Here is a 19627-nt window from a genome sequence, read left to right as displayed (position 1 = left end):
CGCCCCCCGCCCCGGCAGTCGCCAGGATTCCCTCGCTCCGGTTGTTATGGTGACAGCTGCGCCGATGAATGAGCGTCTTAGTGACACGCGCGCTCCTGCTAGGCCAGATGTGACCCCGGGGCGCGCTGCGTTCCCGCAGCCGCAAGCTCTCGGCGGCGCGGGTCCGGGTAAGACCCGGGAGGATGGTGGCCTCCGGGGCTGGCCTTATTCCCAGCACGGAACCATGGAACTTGCACTTGAAAACAAGGGGAGCAGGGCCGCGAGAACGCCGAGCTCCCCGGATGCGGGTGCGGGCGAGCCAGCGCTCATGTTCGGTTTCCCTAGCTCCAGGTACCGGGCCTGGCGCAGAGTGGAGAGCCCAGGGAAACATATAAATGGACGAGCGGATGCTTGGATAAAGTAATTGAGATTAGGACCCTGGCACTTGACCCTCCGTTCTCAGCCAGGGTAGGGGCGCTAGGGCAAGGGTTCAGAGCCGGAACCCCGAGCAGTCTCACTGATGCATAGGTGCCACTGAGGGCCTTTAAATGCCCACGAACCAGACCCACAAGCCTGGAGCTCTGGCCAAGCTGAGGGAACAGATCTCCGGGACAGCATCAGAAGACCACCAGCTCTGAACTGAGTGGTTCTATTAGCTATAACAAGGTGGGAGAGAGGAGCCTCTGCAACCTATGGCAGTCAAAGAAGGCTTCCTGGAGGAAGGGGGTTTCAGCAAGTGCCCTATTCATGTGGCTATTGCCTTCCTGTAGATCAGCACTGCACCAAGAAGCCTGCAGGAAGCGAAACGGAAGCCATTCTTCTCCCACCTGGACCTGGGGCATCTCTCCTGGTCTATCAGGGATGGAAGACGTTCCAAGGTTCCCCCCAGGGAATCAGCCTTCCTGCTCCTCTGAGTCATCTCTAGCTCCCTGATCTGGCTTCAGCAACTCTGATCCAGAGTCCAGTGAAGACGTGGGTGGGCAGGGGGACATCTCATGTATCCTTTTCTATAATAGAAGGTTCTTCCCCCAAGTCTCCATTTGGCGGCTCCTCATTATCTAGGCACAATTCGAGTCCTGACATTCCCTGACTGTCCCAACTAAAGGACCCCTCCACTCTTAGTCACTTTCCACGATATTCCATTTTATTTTCTTCGTAGCTTTTATATGTAATTGCTTACGAGTAGCCTTTCGTCATTTATCTTCTGCCTCCCCGCTGGAACATAAGCTCTGTGAGGGGAGAGCACAGGTCAGTCATGTTCACCAGAGTGTCCTTACCCCCTGGGGGAGTGCCTGGCACGTGACAGATTCTCAGAAAATAATTGTGGAATGCATGCTTCCCACTGCGGGCCAGGAGACTCCACTGAGATCCTTGGGAGCAGAGCCTCCTGAACCACCCTTTATTTTCCTCTCCTGCTCTCCTCGCTCCATCCCCATTCCAGGCATCACACCCTTAAATGTCTGGGACTCCAGGCAAGCTAGAAATATCTGTGACAGCCGCTCTCTCTCTGGAATCTGGAGGGAAAGACAGCTCCGACCCCGGCCTCCAGCCTCCCAGATGCCCAGGATCACGTGTGCAGGCAGCTGCAGATGGCCACAGCAGGTCAGAGATGGCTGTCTTATTTATGGGCAGTATCTTCCCAAGGCTCACTCCCAGCTAATGACTCATGCATCAGAAATCCACAGGCTCTGAATGGCAACACACTCACACATGCGCTCACATACTGCTACACTATCACACACTCACACCTATACAAGCACACACACTTACATTCCCCCTGAAATCTGCTGGAATGAAGTCACTGTGAGTGGCAGCTAGGATCAGGCCTTTCACAAGTTAGAACAAATAGGAGGACTCTGCGTAGTTGAGACTCATTCTGCTGGAGTGTGTGTGAAGTACAAGGGCCTTGCTAGGATTTACAGATGGTAGCTCTAGGTAAGTCCGGTGTGGGCAGGGGAATGGGGGAGGGGATGAGGCCCCAAAGGCAGAGCACAGCAGGGATGTCTCGAACTCCTGACCTCAGGTGATCTACCTGCCTCAGACTCCGAAAGTACTGGGATTACAGGCATGAACTACCTTGCCTGACAAGGGGATGTCACAGGCCCCACATGGCCTAGACCTGGGGCTATGGGCAAAGCAGGGGAGAGAGGAAGGTCAAAGGGAAGGAGGGAAGTGAGGGCCAGAGGTTTGTGCTCATCTGAGTCCAGAGGCAGCCCAGGTTCTGCAGCTCAGGGCAGCATGATCCCAGGGAGTCCCAAAGGAAGGTGAGAGGCATCAGGGACAAAGGCAGGGAACTAAGGGTTGAGGAGCTGATGGGAGTATCAACGGGGCTGGGATAGGATGAGGTAGCCAAGGCATCCCTGGCGCAAAATTGAAGGAGGCACCCACTGTCAAGGTCATGCAGATACCAACCTTGCACTTACACGAGCCTGGGAACGAGGGCCTCTTACATTTCATGCACTAGGCTCCTCTCTACCCTCACCCTAGTCCTTCAGGGAGCTCTGTACTGGAAGAGGGGACACCACTGTTAGTGTCAACTAGGTCTCTGGCCAGGAAGGGACCTAGAGGAGGTTGGTGTGGCTGCATAGGATTCAGAGAAGTTGAGCGCGGCCCTTCTGAGGAGTCCTGTGCCCCAGCAACTTTTCCCTGGCAGGGACTTAGGGTAGACCCAACTCAGAGGGTCGAAGAAAGCCAGCAGTCTCCTTATTCCCAGACCTGGGGCAGAACTCGGAGGCCTTCCTGCCATCCTTCCCCAAGGCAGCTGCTGGGAAACATGGGGGTGGGAGTTGGGGTGGCTGGGTGGTAGCTCTGATCCAGAGGGCCCTTCCCAGACCCATCCTGGAAAGGAAGAGGAAGAAGGAAACTGCCAGGGAGACTGGGGCTGATGAAGTCTCTGTTTTGATGGCTTCAGGGGAAACTATTAATACCCACAAGGTGGTGCTCCAGCACCAGTCACAGTGGCAACACCTACACACCCAGCAGTGCGGATTCTGTGAGCAGTGCCTGAGGGGGTGGGTGTCAGTGCATACGTGTGCACTTTCGCGAAAACCTGTGTCCTTGTATGTGCATGCGTCGGTGTTCTGAGTGCACACACAGGCACGCAGGAGAGGGAGGCCGCGGGTAGGAACCTGGGGAAGCTTCCTTCAACAGCAGCTCCACTCCCACCTTCCCCACCTTCCCCACCTTCCCTTCCTTCCCTGTTGCTCTCTTCTTGCTGATTTCTTTCTTTTGAGACAGAGTCTTGCCCAGTGGGAGTGCAGTGGCACAATCTCAGCTCACTGCAGTCTTGCAACCTTCACCTTCAAGCAGTTCTCCAGCCTCAGCTTCCCGAGTAGCTGGGACTACAGGCACACACCACCATGTCCAGCTAATTTTTGTATTTGTAATTGAGACAAGGTTTCACCGTGTTGGCCAGGCTTGTCCCTAACTCTTGACCTCAAGTGATCCACCTGCCTCAGCCTCCCCAAGTGCTGGGATTACAGTAGTGAGCCACTGCGCCTGGCCCTTGCTGGTTTCTTTTACTGTCTACCCACTTCCCACCCCTTCTCATCTTTCTCCCTGCCCTTCCTTCTCTGCTTTTTCCCACCCTGGTCACTTTCTCTCCTTGCAGTCTCTGCTCTTCCCACCCTGGCTGGCTGCTCCTGCCTGGTTCACCTCTCTCTACCTACCTTCCTCTTTCTCTCTCTCCATAGCTTCCAGATCAGTTCAAGTCTTGGAGTCACCATGTTGATAATAGCGTATTTGACTGAGAGTCTTACTTCCTTCCCTGAGCCTCTGGATGCTGAGTTCAGAACCAGCCAGAGGGATGACCCTTCCTCAGGCAGACAAGAGTGGGGTGCAAGCTGGATTCCCCTGAATTGGGATCACCCTCGTCAATGGCATGACACCTCCCTCCATGCAGAGAAACTAACCTTAAAATGGGAAACAGCCACAACTATCCCTGGCTACAACAAGTAGCACCCTCCCATTCCCAAAGTCCCAGCCCATTGTGTTGGTTTGGGTTTTGTTTATTTGTTTGTTTGAGACAGAGTCTAACTCTGTCACCCAGGCTGGAATGCAGTGGCATGAGCTCAGCTTATTGCAACCTCCCTTCCTGGGTTCAAGCAATTCTCGTGCCTCAGCCTCCTGAGTAGCTGGGATTACAGGTGTGTGCCAGCACGGCCAGCTAATTTTTTGTATTTTTAGAAGAGACAGGATTTTGCCATGTTGGCCAGGCTGGTCTTGAACTCCTGACCTCAATTGATCTGCCCGCCTCGGCCTCCCAAAGTGCTGGGATTACAGTCGTGAGCCACCACGCTCCGCCTGGTTTTGGTGTTTAGAGCTGAGGGTCTCACTCTGTCACCCAGGCTGGAATGCAGTAGTGTGATCATAGCTCACTGCTACCTCGACCTCCTGGGCTCAAACGATGCTCCCACCTCAATCTCTTGAGTAGCTGAGACTACAGGCACGCGCCACCATGCCTGACTATTTATTTATTTATGTTTTTTAGGAGATGAGATCTCAGTTTGTTGCTCAGGCTGGTATTGAACTCCTGGCTTCAGGTCCCGACTAGGCCTCCTAGAGGGATTATAGGCATGTGCCACCGTGTCCACCCAGCCACCAGCCCATGGTTAATCAGACTATCAGAAAAGCTGTAGGGGGAGGGGGTGGTGTCCTGCCTGAACTTCAGCGGGTGGCTGGACAAGTTGGAGGGGTAGATCCCTGAGTGCCTGTGCCTGATACTTAGTGCATACTCAATAATTAGTTATTAAATAAATGAATGAATAAAGGAATGGATGGATTAACCTGTCGGGCCCTCCCTCTGAAGGATGGAAGTCTGTGCTGCCCATTTTAGCATGGAATGGGCCCTATGCCATCTTCTTCCCAGGTATTTTTGGGATTCAGCTTCACTCATTGCCCAGTGACCATTTATTGAGCACTACCTGCATCCCTGGCGCTGAGTGAGGTGCAGCTTCCTTGCTACCACCGTGGGGCAGCCTGTCCTCTGCTTTTTGTACACTCCAATCCCAGTTCCCCACCTCCCAGGCCCAGGTTCAGAGCTGAACATGCAGCAGGTCTGACCACATAGCTGGGCTGGGCAGGTCGCTCTGAGCGCCAAACCTTTTTGATCATACACCCCTAGCAGTAATAAATTTTTAAAGCATGTACACCAATATATGTATATTTCTTTATTTATAATTTCTATATATGCACTACTGTATTCATATTGTCTATATTATGAAACATAGACTAAATAGACTAATGAGATCGTAAAATGGATCATCTTGCCCTCCTCCTGGGGCGCACACACACTCTAGACTAATAATTCTCAAACTTAAACGTGCATCAGAATCATCTATGAGGCCTTGGGGAGAGGGGGAGAAAGTTACTAAAATGCGGACTCCCAGACCTCACCCTGAGAGACTTAGATTGAGTGGAGTCTGATACAGGTCATTTATTGATTACACATTAGGAAACCGCTCCACATGGTCACATGTTCTAGTTGTGAGGATGGTGCTTGAAGAAGGCCTACAGGCTTTCTTGGGGAAAGCTGGACACCCCAGGGGGACCAGGCCAGTGCTGGCTGCCACCCAAGCAGGGCTAACTTATTGGAAGAGGTGACTGTGCAGGGAGGTAGCAGGGATGAATCCCAGCCCCTTCCTCTGCTCCACAGACAGACTTGCTCTCTGGGAGGTGGTCCCTGAATCCAGGATCAATTGTGAGGTCTTCATAGACTCCCAAACTCTTATTTTGGAGCCCAACCCCGTCAGGCCAAAAGTACTAAAATATACCACATTCCACATTAAACATAATTTTCTTGCAGTAAACATTTTGAAATGATTTTTACAAATTTGGCTTTTGGAATCACTGGACAACAAGGGACTCACTGAATTTACAACTGGTTTTATTTCTAAGCAATCATGCATGTGTTGGATGTCTTGCCAAGTGAGAAAAAAGTGTGTCTCCATCTGAGAAACTTGTGTACTGACTTCAAAGTCCAGCATCAATTGATCTATCCCAGGGCCACTTGCTCAAATAATTGTAACAGGTGACATTTATGAAGCACTTATTCATATGTCCCAGGCCTTGGTCTAAGCACTTCAGATGCATCAGTTCATTTAATTCCAGAAAGAACCCTGTGAGATAGGTACTAATTTTGTTCTTGTTATTATTACTATTATTATTCCTATTTTACAAATAAAAATCCCGAGGCTTGGGGAAGTTAAGTCACTTGCCTAGGAGCTGATGGGGGAGGCATGGAGGCACAGCCTAGGACAGCCTGAGTCCTGATTCCCATGATACTGTGCATGCACCAGGGTGGAATTCCTTCACGTCCCCAGCCTGAGGGAGACACCTATGGCAGAGGAAGCCTCCTCCCTGAGCTCCTGAACCAGCCCCTCCTGCTTGAGGACACCTAAGATGCCTGGTGGCTTCAGCTCAGCTTTCTGGAAGTTAGCCAGGGAGCACACAGCTACTGATGAACACAAAACAGAGTAAAAATACAACAAAATCAAAGAAAGATGCTCGAAATGGCTGCAGTACCCCCAGCATCCTCTTTTCTCCCACAGATGTTTTAAATGGCCTTTACTTGGCAGGCAGACCCTTCCAAGAATGTTACAAAGACCAGAGAATCATAAAGGAAAAGTATCATAAATATGACCACATAAAAATGTAACACTCCTTCATGGCCAAAGTTGAAAGACAAATAGGAGTCAGGAGGCATCTCTCCAAGAAGCCAGCAGCATTAAATCACACCAAATGCCTTTAGCGTGAGACCCAGGACAGCGAGCAGACTTTTCTCCACTTGCTGCTGGCAGTGTGACATCTCCCTTTCACGCACCCTTCCCCAGAGCAGTCCCAGGCACACCCAAGGGCAGCTCTCTTCCCAGGAAGGTTTCTCTCAGCGGAAAGAGCAGACCTGCTGTGTGTCCCGCCTGTCCCTTCCTCTCACCCCAGTTCCTCCCTCCAGCCACCACTAGGTGACACTAGAACTCCATTGGAATCCCCTTTGTCTCTGACAAAAGTTTTTGGGGAGCCCTCAAGCCATTCAAAACACCTTAAAAATGTTTACCAGGGCCAGGCGCGGTGGCTCACACCTGTAATCCCAGCACTCTGGGAGGCCGAGGTGGGCGGATCACCTGAGATTGGGAGTTTGAGACCAGCCTGACCAACATGGAGAAACTCCCGTCTCTACTAAAAATACAAAATTAGTGGGGCGTGGTGGCACATGCCGCCACGCATGCCACCAAGTAACTGGGTGGTGCATCCCATCTACTCGTGAGGCTGAAGCAAGAGAATCGCTTGAACCCAGGAGGTGGAGGTTGCAGTGAGCCAAGATCGTGCCATTGCACTCCAACCTGGGCAACAAGACCGAAACTCCATCTCAAAAAAAAAAAAAAAAAAGTTTACGAGGCCAGATGCAGTGGCTCATGCCTGTAATCTCAGAACTTTGGGAGGCTGAGGTGGGCAGATTGCTTGAGCCCAGGAGTTCAAGACCAGCCTGGGCAACATAGTGAGAACTCATTTTTACCAAAGAAACAAAAATTAGCCAGGCATGGTGGTGTGCACCTGTAGACCCAGCTACTCAGGAGGCTGAGGTGGGAGGATCACCTGAGCCTGGGGAGATTGAGACAGCAACCAGCAGTGATCGCGCCACTGCACTCCAGCCTAGGTGAGTGAGACCCTGTCTCAAAACCAAAAATAAATAAATACATGTTTACGGATTGCTCTTTTCCTCTTTCAAAATGAAAAGAGTTTTGCTGGGAAAACATATACCCTTATAGTTTCCATCAGCTACTTCATGGTAAAGAAAATATATCATTGAGGAAACTGGCCCCCTCTTCAATCACTGAGATGTTCCTCTCTGAGTATGTGCCCTTCACTGAGGCCACTTTTCACCTTTCATCCTGAGATGGGGTCTCTGGCAGCAGAGGAGCTCTCCCTGTCATGGTGACCGTGGGACAGAAGGCCAAAGCTCCCTGCAGAGACTCTCCCAGGACTGAGGCCAAGGGTCCCCAAACTTCAGCTGAGTCACAGTCCTCCAGAGCGCCCCTACTCACACCAGGATGCCCCCTCTGACTGTGGCCAGTTACCCAGTACGGGCGTCTGCACGAGCCCAGCCCCTGGCACTCTGCAGATGTCTAGGAAACATCTGTCACTACATGGCCAGAGCTTGAGGGTGTGTGGTCAACAACAGAGGTGCTTCCTAGCCTGGCCCTCTGTGTACCCGATCACCCTCAGAGCTGAAACTCTATCCAGGTGCCCTCTTCCCCCAAAGCAGCCTGCCTGTCTTTGCCCCTAGGTCTCTGCATTTGGCCCAACATGTAGTGTCATATGCGATGGTCGCAGGATCTCCTAGCCAGAGCACCAGCCCCGCTCTTCATGGTCTTGGAGCATCATTTCTGTTTGGGCAGAAAATCTACCTTTATAGTTTCTTAGTCATGTAAGAGAGGGAAGAGAAAATAACATTCTAAAATTCGGGCTTATTTGCCTCTTCTTAGAGAAACAGGAGTAAAAAATGTATTATAGTCGGGTACCATGGCTCATGCCTGCAATCCCAACACTTTGGGAGGCCGAGGAGGGAGGATCACTTGAACCCAGGAGCCTGAGCCTACAGTGAGCCATGATCGTGCCACTGCATCCAACCTGGGCAACAGAGTGAGACCCTGTCTCAAAAAGAAAAAATTAAAAAAGTATTATCAACCAGGAAAACAGTTCCATGTTCTGTTCCTCAGTCAGAAACAATGTTAAGATTTAAACCTGATTATTTTGTTTTATGTCAATAATAATATTTTATTATTATTATTATTAGAGATGGAATCTCGCTCTGTAGCACCCAGGCTGGAGTGCAGTGGCTGGATCTCGGCTTACTGCAACCCCCGCCTGCCGGGTTCAGAGGATTCTCTTGTCTCAGCCTCCTGAGCAGCTGGGATTACAGGCACACACCACCATGCCCAGCTAATTTTTTTGTATTTTTAGTAGAGACAGGGTTTCACCATGTTGGCTAGGCTGGTCTCGAACTCCTGACCTCAGGTAATCCATCCACCTCGGCCTCCCAAAGTGCTGGGATTACAGGTATAAGCCACCACACCTGGCCTGCTTCATTCTTCTAATGGCTGCATGGATCCCATTTTATGACTGTGTCATATTTTATTTAAACAGTCCCCTGTTGATGAAATTTAGATTGTTTCCAGTTTGGTTGTCATTAAAAGAGCTATAATGAACTTTCTTGTTTGTTTATAGTGGCTACTTCTGCAAAGCTACCCACGGGATGAATTCAGACTTTGTAATTACTAAGTCAAAGGGCATGTGTATTTAAATTTTTGTTTTAAATGTATTGCCAAACTGCTCCACAAAAAACCTACCAATTTGTACTCCAACCATACATGTATGCAAGTAGCTATTTCCTTAAGCCTCATCAACACTGGGAATTATCAATCTTTCAGTTGCTAACAACTTGGAAATTTTTAAAGGCACCTGGTGGTTTCGTTTCTTACTGAATTATGAATGAGGATTAGAATTTTTCCAGAATGTTTGGTCACTTTTCTCTCTCTCTCTCTCTTTTTTTTTTTTTTCAAATAGCCTGTTCAAATCCTTTACCCATTTTTCTTAGGATTGTTCATCTTTTGTGTTGATTTATATGAGCCTTCCACAAATTAAGGAAAAGAGGCTTATGTGTGGCAAATACCCTTCTTTCAGTTTGTTATTTTTATTTTGTTTATTGGTATGTTTGCCCATAGAAGCTTCTAATTTTTATGGCTCTTACTTTGTCCATCTTCTCCTCTACAGCTACTAAATTCTGGGGTCGGTTCCCAAAGGCCTTCCTTAGCCTCTGATTATGAATAAATTCACATACATTTTCCTGTAGAATTTTTATGATTTTAATTTTTATGTTGAATCTTTGAACCATGTGAAAATTATTTTGGTATGAAGCATGAAGTAGAGATTGCTCCCGAATGGCTAGCCAGTTGTTCCAGTGCCATCTGTTAGAAGGCCCCATTTCATTTCCAGCCTCTCTCCACCCTCAGGGCTACGCGGCTCTGTGGAGTCCCCGGAGTGGGACCCACAGAAGTGCCACGTTGCTTTCCCCGGGTCTGCCAGGACCCCTCAAAGGCCTGTGTCCTCAGGGAAGCAGAGAATCGGGCCACCGAGAGACAGAAAGGGCACCGCACTCTGCTAGACTCACAAAACAATAGTCTCCCAGTCCTGAGAAGTGGACTTGTCAGGATATTCAATGTTGAATGCCTTCCCTGTGAAGGAAAAAGAAGAGAAAGAACCGTCAGGGGAGGGCATACTCACCATATACAAAGTAGGAAGATGGCCACACCCATAGTTATAAAAACACACATGCATACACACACCAAATATGTACACATGCACTACACACATACACATACATGTGTACACACATGCATACACAAGTACATAGACACATCTCTCATACATCACATACAATGAGTTTCTCCAATAGGGGGCATCTAGTCCTAAACAGCCCTGTCAATAATAGGAACTCCAAGAATGATGAAGTCAATGTTTCTCAAACAATATCCAGACTACTTTGCAAAGATCAAAGAAAATCTGGAGGACCCCCAAGAATACATCTGCAAGACTCCAATTTGAAAATAAAACAAAATAACATGAAGAAAGAACCAAAGATTTATTCTATAAATATCTTCCAATTGCAAATTAACACATATTTATAACTGGTTTTTTTTAAGATGTAAATCATTATTTAAAAAGAAAAATGTAATTTTTTTTTTAGTCTCTCTTTGTCACCCAGGCTGGAGAGCAGTGGCATGATCTGGGTGGGCTCACCGTAGCCTCCGCCTCCTGGGTTCAAGCAATTCTCGTGCCTCAGTCTCAAGAGAGGCAATTCTCATGCCTCAGCCTTCCAAGTAGCTGGGATTACAGGCATGCACCACCACCCCCAGCTAATTTTTTGTATTTTTAGTAGAGATGAGGTTTTGCCATGTTGGCCAGGCTGGTCTCAAACTCCTGAGCTCAGGCAATCTGCCTGCCTCAGCCTCCCAAAGTGCTGAGATTACAGGCGTGAGTCACCGCACCAGGCCAGATCTGCAGTTTAATATCTTTCCCTATGTGTGAGTAAAATAAGCCTTTCTCCATGTATTGCTCCCTCTATTTCTCCCCCTACTCGTTCAGCAGGGCCAGGCTCCAGGCAACAAAATGGGATTCTCCTTTTTGCCTTGTCCTTTTATCTTTTTATGTTTTTCCAATTAAAATATTTTATGATTTTTACTGGAAATAGTTAAAAATCATTATGATTATAATAATGATTTATTATGTCTGCTATTATAAAAGTAGACAATTCAGAAAATGGAGATTAAAAAAAAAAATTAAGCCATCCCCTCTCTTTGACAGATAATATCCCTTTTGTAGTGGGCTTCTTTCTGGCCTGTTTCTTTGCTGAAGTATTTCCTGTAAATACCTGGCAAGGGCCAGCCCCACTGCAGTCACTCAGCACCTGTTGCTCTGCAGGGCTCCAGGGACCCCAGCTGACCTGGTAGCTCTGTATTCTCTCTCAAAGGCTGGAGCTGTGAAAAGGTTGGCCCGGAGTCTTTGACCCAGTTTTCTTCAAAGTGTTCTTCCAGAAACATTGTCTATTCTTTTCTGGAGACTCCCAAGGTTAGAGTGGCTGGGGACCCTCAGGACACTCTATCCCTCCCGAGACTAGAATGGAATTGAGGGGTGCTCATGACCCTCGCAGCCCAGTTCGCTCTCCGTCTGCTCCGCATCAGCCCTGCTGGTTCAGGGTCATGAAGTCTGGCCTTGGGCCAGAACAGTCCACTTTTCTGGTCAGCAGCCCGGTGGGGACTAAGGCTGAAAAGCACAGACGGAGGATCCCAGCTTCCTCCCTGACTCTGTCCCCACCAGGGTATGTGAGCTCCGACAGCCCCTCTGGGGCTGTACCCACCTGAAGAGGTAGTGGTGATTGTCCTCCTGGCTTGAAGGGTTTCTCACCCCTGCCCCACTCTCTCCTCCACTCAGAGTCAGACTCACAGGACCACTGGTGGCTCTCCCCATCTTCTCCAGTGCCTCCTCGTTTCCCTCACACAGGGAAATCTGTCTCATAGGACCCAGAGTAACATACAAATATGGAAAATAAAAAAACTAAGTGGCCGGGCTCAGTGACTCATGCCTGTAATCCCAACACTTTGGAAGGCCAAGGCGGGAGAATCACCTGAGGTCAGGAGTTCAAGACCAGCCTGACCAACATGGCGAAACCCCCGTCTCTACTAAAGATACAAAAATTGGCTGGGCGTGGTGGTGGGTGCCTGTAATCCCAGCTACTTGGAAGCTGAGGCAGTAGAATCACTTGAACCTGGGAGGCAGAGGCTGCAGTGAACCAAGATCCTACCACTGCACTCCAGCCTAGGTGACAGAACAACACTCTGTCTCAAAAAAATCATAATAATAAGTAAGACCCAGGTTTCTGGCTGTCTTCCTCAGAAGTACAGACCACACAGATGGTCATGAAACTTGCAAGACTTATTTGGGATGATCTGACTTAAAATGTGGGCTAAGTAACCTTTACAAAATTCATTTTGCAGGTTTCAGGAGTCCCTCAAACATCTGGGCTGTCATCCTTCAGAGAGGCTGGAACTGAGACCCAAGGAGAGACCTAGTGATCTCAGAGAGTTAGGATAAGCAGTGATTTCAAATGCATGTCCGTCACAGGTCACACGGAAGAAGGGTGGGGGGAAAGCCATGCAGGTGTGGGCGTGGCACTTGAGCAGCCTCTCCCATGGGCACCCAGTGGTTAATGCACATGGTTAGCACGTCTCCAAGGGAGGCCATCCCCTTCCGCTATCCCTTTCATGGCAAATGCTGGAACATGGTTGAAGACTCCTCTCAAGGGTCTCCTCTTCCAGGAAGCCTTCAGGCAAGAATAGGTGCCCCTTCTGGCTCCTGCTAGCCTGAAAGCCAATATGAAATCTCTCTGGGCTGAGCTGAGTCGTCATATTTTGTTGTTGTTGTTGCTGTTGTTTTACTTCGTCTCCGAGACAAGTTCAAAGTCATGCTTTTCATCAAGACCAGAAAATATACTTTGGCTCCATCGGCATCTTTGCCTCACCACACCCAGAATTTGCCTGTGCCCCAAAGGAAGCCCCGACAGCTGTTAAGCCTGAGCATCCAGACCCTAAAGCAAAGAGAAATGGGCCGGGAGGAATGGAGTGACAGGGCGGGGCCCATTTGCCTAGAGGTGCTTTGGGCTGGCTGGTCACAGAGGGTGACTCATTCCCCCAGAGAGGACCGGAGTGGCACCAGGGGACCATTGGGTTGGGGAGGGGAGCCTTTGTGGAGAGAGCCTGTCCCTGCCTTAAGTGCCTGCTGGACCCCGGGAGTCTGGGCTGGGGCCCGGACACTGCTTCCTCCTTGACCCCTCAGGCCCTTGGAAGCCAAGAGAGACCCTCTTACAGATCCCAGGCTCATCCCCAGTGCAGCAGACACCAGGAAGGTGGCCAGAGCCTCACTGAGCCCACCCGACGGCTGCCCACCCACCCAGGCTGGAGTCATGGATAAATTCCGCATGCTCTTCCAGCACTTCCAGTCAAGCTCAGAGTCAGTGATGAATGGCATCTGCCTGCTGCTGGCTGTGGTCACCGTCAAGCTGTACTCCTCCTTTGACTTCAACTGTCCCTGCCTGGCGCGCTACAATGCACTCTACGGCCTGGGTCTGCTGCTCGCGCCCCCGCTCGCCCTGTTTCTCTGCGGCCTCCTCGCCAACCGGCAGTCTGTGGTGATGGTCGAGGAGTGGCGCCGGCCTGCAGGGCACCGGAGGAAGGACCCAGGCATCATCAGGTGCGGTCCCACACCACTCAGTGACCCATGGGCTTTACCAGGGGCTCCCCAGCCACCCAGAGGCACTGCCAAGTGCACCCCCAAACCCCAACTATCCTCATTATCAGGGGATTCTCCACCCACCCTATAGGTACTGCCAGGTGCACCCTCTCCTTTCCCCAACTAGGAATTATCGGCTCACAGAGACCCACTTGCCAGTTTCCACTCTGGAAACATGTTTCTGTTTCTATCATTTGTCACCTTTCCATGGCCAGTGCTGTAAACATAGGAATGACACAGAATTCTCAATTACCCAGGCCACTCTAGGGGCTGCGGGAAAACTTCCTCTTTGCCCTCTGAAGTTCTGCTGAAAATCAACTGGCAAAAGGCAGATTAATAAGAGAAAAGGCATACAAATTTATTTGATTATCATTTTATGTGCCGCAGAAGACTTCAGAATAAAGACCTAAAGATACAGGGGAAATGGTCCATTTTTATGCTTAGGTTCAACAAGGTCTGGATAGCCATGCAGAAATAGAACTGGATTTTAAAAAGGGATGAACTAATGCTATAGACGGAGTGGGGAAACTCAGCAAGGGCATCTAGGTTCTTCCTGGCCTCTCTATACAGCGTTCCTTTCTCCCAGACACGGGCAGGACCCCCTCTAGAAGGGAGTCTGATGACCTACAGTGAAACTAGGTAGGTCAGATCGTTTCTTTACAGCCAGTTTTTAGACAGAAAGGCGGGGGGAAGTTAGAGTCATATTTTTAGGTTTTATGGTAACAGCTTTGGAGAAAAGGGGTTCTGGTTTCTATGACCCACCTTGGGGAAGAGGGATTCTAGTTTCTATGGCTAGCCTTGGGGGAGAATAAGGAGCCAGAGATTGGGTGGGGGGAATGGGCGTGATGGCTCACGCCTGTAATCCCAGCACTTTGGGAGGCTGAGGCCAGCGGATCACCTGAAGTCGGGACTAGCCTGGCCAACATGGTGAAACCTCGTCTCTACTAAACATACAAAAATTAGCCAGGCATGGTGGCACACGCCTGTAATCCCAGCTACTCAGGAGGCTGAGGCAGGAGAATCATTTGAACCCGGGAGGCGGAGGCTGCAGTGAGCCGAAATCACGCCACTGCACTCCAGTCTGGGCGACAGTGCAAGACTCCTTCTCAAAAAAAAAAAAAAAAAGAGAGAAATTGGGTTGGGGGAAGGGGAAGGGGAGCAGGTGGCGGGACAGGAGAAGGTTAAAAAAACTTTTGCTTCTGAGGTCTTCATTTTGGGGTATCGTTTTCTGAGCCCCAATACCACATCTCCACATCTGTCACACTGGCCACGGAATATAATTCACCACATGCTTGAAGGGCCATCCCATGACATGCATAGCAGTTTTTTGCATGTAGTGAGAGGCAATGATTGGCTTAAAGGCTGTGTTCCCTCTCTTGTAAGCTCCCTAGGGTGAGGACCCTACCTACTGCACACTGTGTCCTCAGAGCCCAGTACATGCATGGCACTCTGTAGCAAAGTCCGCTGGAGTTGAGTAATTCATTGTATACCCACGCAGGGCCAAGCTCTGTGCTAAGTGCTTTGAGTGCATGGCCTCTCTGAATTCTACCTGAGTTCTCAGGCTGCACCTTTATTGGACCCATTTTTAAGGATGGAAACTTGAGGCACAGAGAAGTTAAGTAACTGTACCAAGCTCCCACAGCCAGGAAGTGGCACTGCTCAGATTCAAACCCAGGTTGACTGAACAGGCCAAGTTGGAACAGCTGCCTTTCCTGTTTTGGGACAAATCTCTAAGTGCTCTAGATGTGCAGGCAGTGACAGAAGGGGCTAGGTGGGCTTTCACTCACTCAGCATCTCCTCCTCTCCCCTATTCTCTGATATGGATGATAGAGGTGTTGTCAAACATATCTAATGTAACTTCATAACGAGTCCCCAGTTGCATCTTCTGACCACATTGCCCTCCATAGAAAATGCTAAAGCCAAGGCCAGGCATGGTGGCTCACGCCTGTAATCCCAGCACTTTGGGAGGTCAAGGCAAGTGGATCACCGGAGGTCAGAAGTTCGAGACCAGTCTGGCCAACATGGCAAAATTCCGTCTCTGCTAAAAACTACAAAAAATTAGCTGGGCGTGGTGGTGTGCACCTGTGGTCCCAGCTACTCAGGAGGATGAGGAAGGAGAATCGCTTGAACCCGGGAGCCGAGATCGTGCCACTGCACTCCAGCCTGTGCGACAGAGCAAGACTCCCTCTCAAAAAAGAAAAAAAGAAAAGAAAATGCTAAAGCTATCACTGCCTAGAACATATTTACAGTTCACACTGGATAGGTCACACATGCACATGCCTGGCATACACCATTGGATGTTTTGTGTACAATCCAATTCAGAAACAACATTTGCATCCAGTGCACCTGCACGCAGCCTCTGTTCCATGTTCTCAGGGATCACATCTGCCTGCAATTCAGCTGTGCAAGGGTGGTCACAGGCACTGGGTGTGTCCCTGGCCTTTTCCTCTGGGGTCCAGTGGGCACAGCTCCAATGGACTCCTGTCCTGTGGCCAACACTCAGTCGAAGTCACTGCAGGCAGGGGCAGAGCTGACCAGGAAAGGCACCAGAGGCCGGTCAGAGGGTGGGCTCCTGGGATGCTTTGTGGGTGGGGGTGTTAGAGGTGCTGCTTTTGGAGGGTTACTGGGCAGGGCTGTCTTAGCTTAGGCTCTCCTCCAAAAGCAGGCTCTGGAAGGAATGTGATAATGAGTGGGCAACTGGGGCTCAATCCTTCAGGGGACCCCCTAAGGGCATACATAGAACACATCTCAGAATTGTCCCACTGAGGATTTAAGAAGCTGGGATATTGATCCACAAGGCCCCAGCCCTCTGGGGTTGAAGGTTGATTTGGGGGTTAACTTTTCAGTGCTTCCAGCTTACCCCTCTCTGGAGCAAAAAATCCTCCAAAGCCCCAGGGGCAGAACAATGCAGGTGCTCGAGGTAGGAGGCCCTCGGGCCCTCCCTGTGAATAGAACCAGACACGGCAGCCACAGATGCCTCTGGCATGGGCAGGGCACCAGCAGTGTCTGTTGCAAGACCTAGATCAGGAGGAATGCCAACTCCTCAATGCTCCAGTCCTGGGGATCCCAGGGGCCCCAGCCCTCCTTCTTCCCTGCGTCTGTCGCTGAGACCTCTATACTGAGAGCTGCAGTCTGATGTAACCCGGCCTGGGACTTCCCAGCAGTCCATCCTTGCATCTCCCCTGCTGCAGCTGACTTCCAGCTGCTCCTTGTGATCCCCCTCCTTCCTCTGCTCCCAGGTACATGTGCTCCTCTGTGCTGCAGAGGGCGCTGGCCGCCCCCCTGGTCTGGATCCTGCTGGCCCTCCTTGATGGGAAGTGCTTCGTGTGTGCCTTCAGCAACTCTGTGGACCCTGAGAAGTTTCTGGACTTTGCCAACATGACCCCCAGCCAGGTACAGTTCTTCCTGGCCAAGGTTCCCTGCAAAGAGGATGAGCTGGTCAGGAATAGCCCTGCTCGGAAGGCAGTGTCTCGCTACCTGCGGTGCCTGTCACAGGTAACTGGGGTGATCCTCCCCTGGCCCTTGCACCCTCACCAATCCCCCGCATTGGTTCTGGAGTGGGGTGGGGGGTGGTGAGGAGGGACAGATGATGGGCTTAGTCCATTCCCAGGAGGCAGGGAAGCGCTGGAGACCACTGCTCTACCTTGCCTGCGCCCACTGCACACCTTCTTCCCACCCGTGAGAAATAATACTAATCTCCACTTATTGAGCATTTATGTGCCAGGCACTGCAGTGAGCATTTTATATGTATTATTTCATTTCATTTGTGGAACAACCATTATCCTCCCATTCTCCAGGTGAGGAAGCAGGCTCTGAGAGTTTAGTTCATAAGGCCAAAGTCACACAGCTTATAAGAGGCAGAGCAGGGATCCGAAGGAGTGTCATTATTCCTCTTAATCACCTTCCAACAATGTAGGCTCTCTCCAGATGCCGGTCTTCCCAAAAGGCACCAACTCTATTATCTTGGGGGACAAACCCCAGCTCTGCCCCCAGCCTAGACTCCAGATTCCACCTATAGATAATAAAGACACAGCCCCTGCCCCTTGGGGAGGCTGACAGGCTCATGGGCTGGCCAGCAGTGCAATGGAGGGAGGACCCGGGTGCAGGATGCACTTGATTCTGGCTCAGACTGTGACCTTGGCCATGGGACTACCCCTCTGGACCTCAGTTTCTCATGCAAAATACAGAGGAGCTTGGTCTCCTCCATCTTGATGGTCCCTGCAGGCTTCAACACTCTAGGCTTTTCCTAGTCCGGTGGAAAGAGCATGGAATTTGCAGTGAGACCAGGGTTTGAATCCTTACTCAGCTGTAAGTTATCAGTCATGTAAAGTTTATCAAGTTGTTTGCTTTTCTGCTCTCGTGTATAAAATACTCACCTTAAATCTAGTGATGTTGGGGGGAGTCTAGTGAAATGCCAAATGAGAGAGCTTTGTAAATTGTGGAAATCACTTCTGTAAATGATAAGGATTCAAATATGTCCCTGTGGTTTAAAGATGTGACTTTCCTGCTCCAGGTCCACACAACTGCCCCAGGTCTCAAGCTGGGCCTTAAAGAGACTATGGCTTTGGAAGGTAGAGAGGAGGGAGAGGAGTCTGCCAGGTGTGGGCTCCAGCTTTAGAGAACTACTTCAGTTTGTCCTCACTCCTGGCTGGGAACACTGTCCCCTGTTCCTATTGTGTGTCACTGTCATTCAGCCTTCAGTCTCGGCCCTCCAGGTCAGGTTGGGTGTCCCTCCTCTGGACTCCCTCTCTATGACACGTACCCAGTCATCGCCTATTTAATCGTCTATTTCCTCCACTAAACTAAGAGCTCTGTGAGAGCAATGACTGAGCCCCCAGTTCCTAGCACAGTGCCTCCCACCAAATATAACACAGTGGATGCCTAGATGGGAAGACAGACAGATAAGCACACACAAGGATGACAAAGGACTGGATAAAAAGATGAGGGGGGCCGGGCGTGGTGGCTCACACCTGTAATCCCAGACTTTGGGAGGCCGAGGCGGGTGGATCACATGAGGTCAGAAGTTTGAGACCAGCCTGGTCAACATGGTGAAACCTCGTCTCTACTAAAAATACAAAAATTTGTTGGGCGTGGTGGTGCACATCTGTAATCCCAGCTACTTGGAAGGCTGAGGCAGGAGAATGGCTTGAACCCAGGAGGCGCAGGTTCCAGTGAGCTGAATCGCACCATTGCACTCCAGCCTGGGCAACAGAGTGAGACTCCATCTCAAAAAATAAAAATAAATTTAAAAAAAGATGAGAGGACGGATGATGGATGGTTGGATGGGGGGTGGATAAGTAGATAGATCAAGGGAAGAAAGGAGGAGCATATGCGAGCATGAATGAATGGGAAAAGAGATGGATGGATGATGGACAGATGGAAGGATAGTTAGGAGCTTGACTGGATGGGAAGGTGACAGATTTACAGTAAGACAAGAGGATGGATGATTGGATGAGTGGAGAGATGGTTGAATGGGTGGATGGATACAAGGATGAGAGAATGAATGGAAGGGAGAATAGATGCATGGATGAAGGATGGTTGGCAGGACGGATGACTGAATAGGAAAGTGCATAGATTTGAGGAAGGATGGATGGGAAATGTAAAAGGAGGGACTTTGGAATACCTTTGCCACACTATACAGGACAATTCCTCAAGTAGCAGATGCTCTAAGAGTTAATTCACTTTACAAGGCCACAGGGATACAAAAGAGGACATGTGGCCGGGCGCGGTGGCTCAAGCCTGTAATCCCAGCACTTTGGGAGGCCGAGACGGGCGGATCACAAGGTCAGGAGATCGAGACCATCCTGAC

The 19627-nt window shown here is 50.1% G+C and overlaps 1 protein-coding gene across 1 annotated transcript in view; it reads left to right on the top strand.

Annotated features, from left to right (window-relative positions):
* The first annotated feature begins 13284 nt into the window (after positions 1–13284).
* CALHM3 (calcium homeostasis modulator 3) overlaps positions 13285–19627 on the top strand; it is a 14835-nt gene continuing 8492 nt past the window's right edge. Inside the window, exons 1-2 of the mRNA XM_011977503.1 lie at positions 13285–13779; positions 17058–17313. Of these exons, the coding sequence (XP_011832893.1) occupies positions 13493–13779; positions 17058–17313 (543 nt within the window). The 5' untranslated portion in view covers positions 13285–13492. The remainder of the gene's footprint in view (positions 13780–17057; positions 17314–19627) is intronic.

This window comes from Mandrillus leucophaeus, unplaced genomic scaffold (assembly GCF_000951045.1).
Source record: "Mandrillus leucophaeus isolate KB7577 unplaced genomic scaffold, Mleu.le_1.0 Scaffold18, whole genome shotgun sequence".
Taxonomy (NCBI): domain Eukaryota; kingdom Metazoa; phylum Chordata; class Mammalia; order Primates; family Cercopithecidae; genus Mandrillus; species Mandrillus leucophaeus.
Note: the sequence above shows the minus strand (reverse complement) of the source record. Positions and strands in the feature narration are given on the sequence as shown.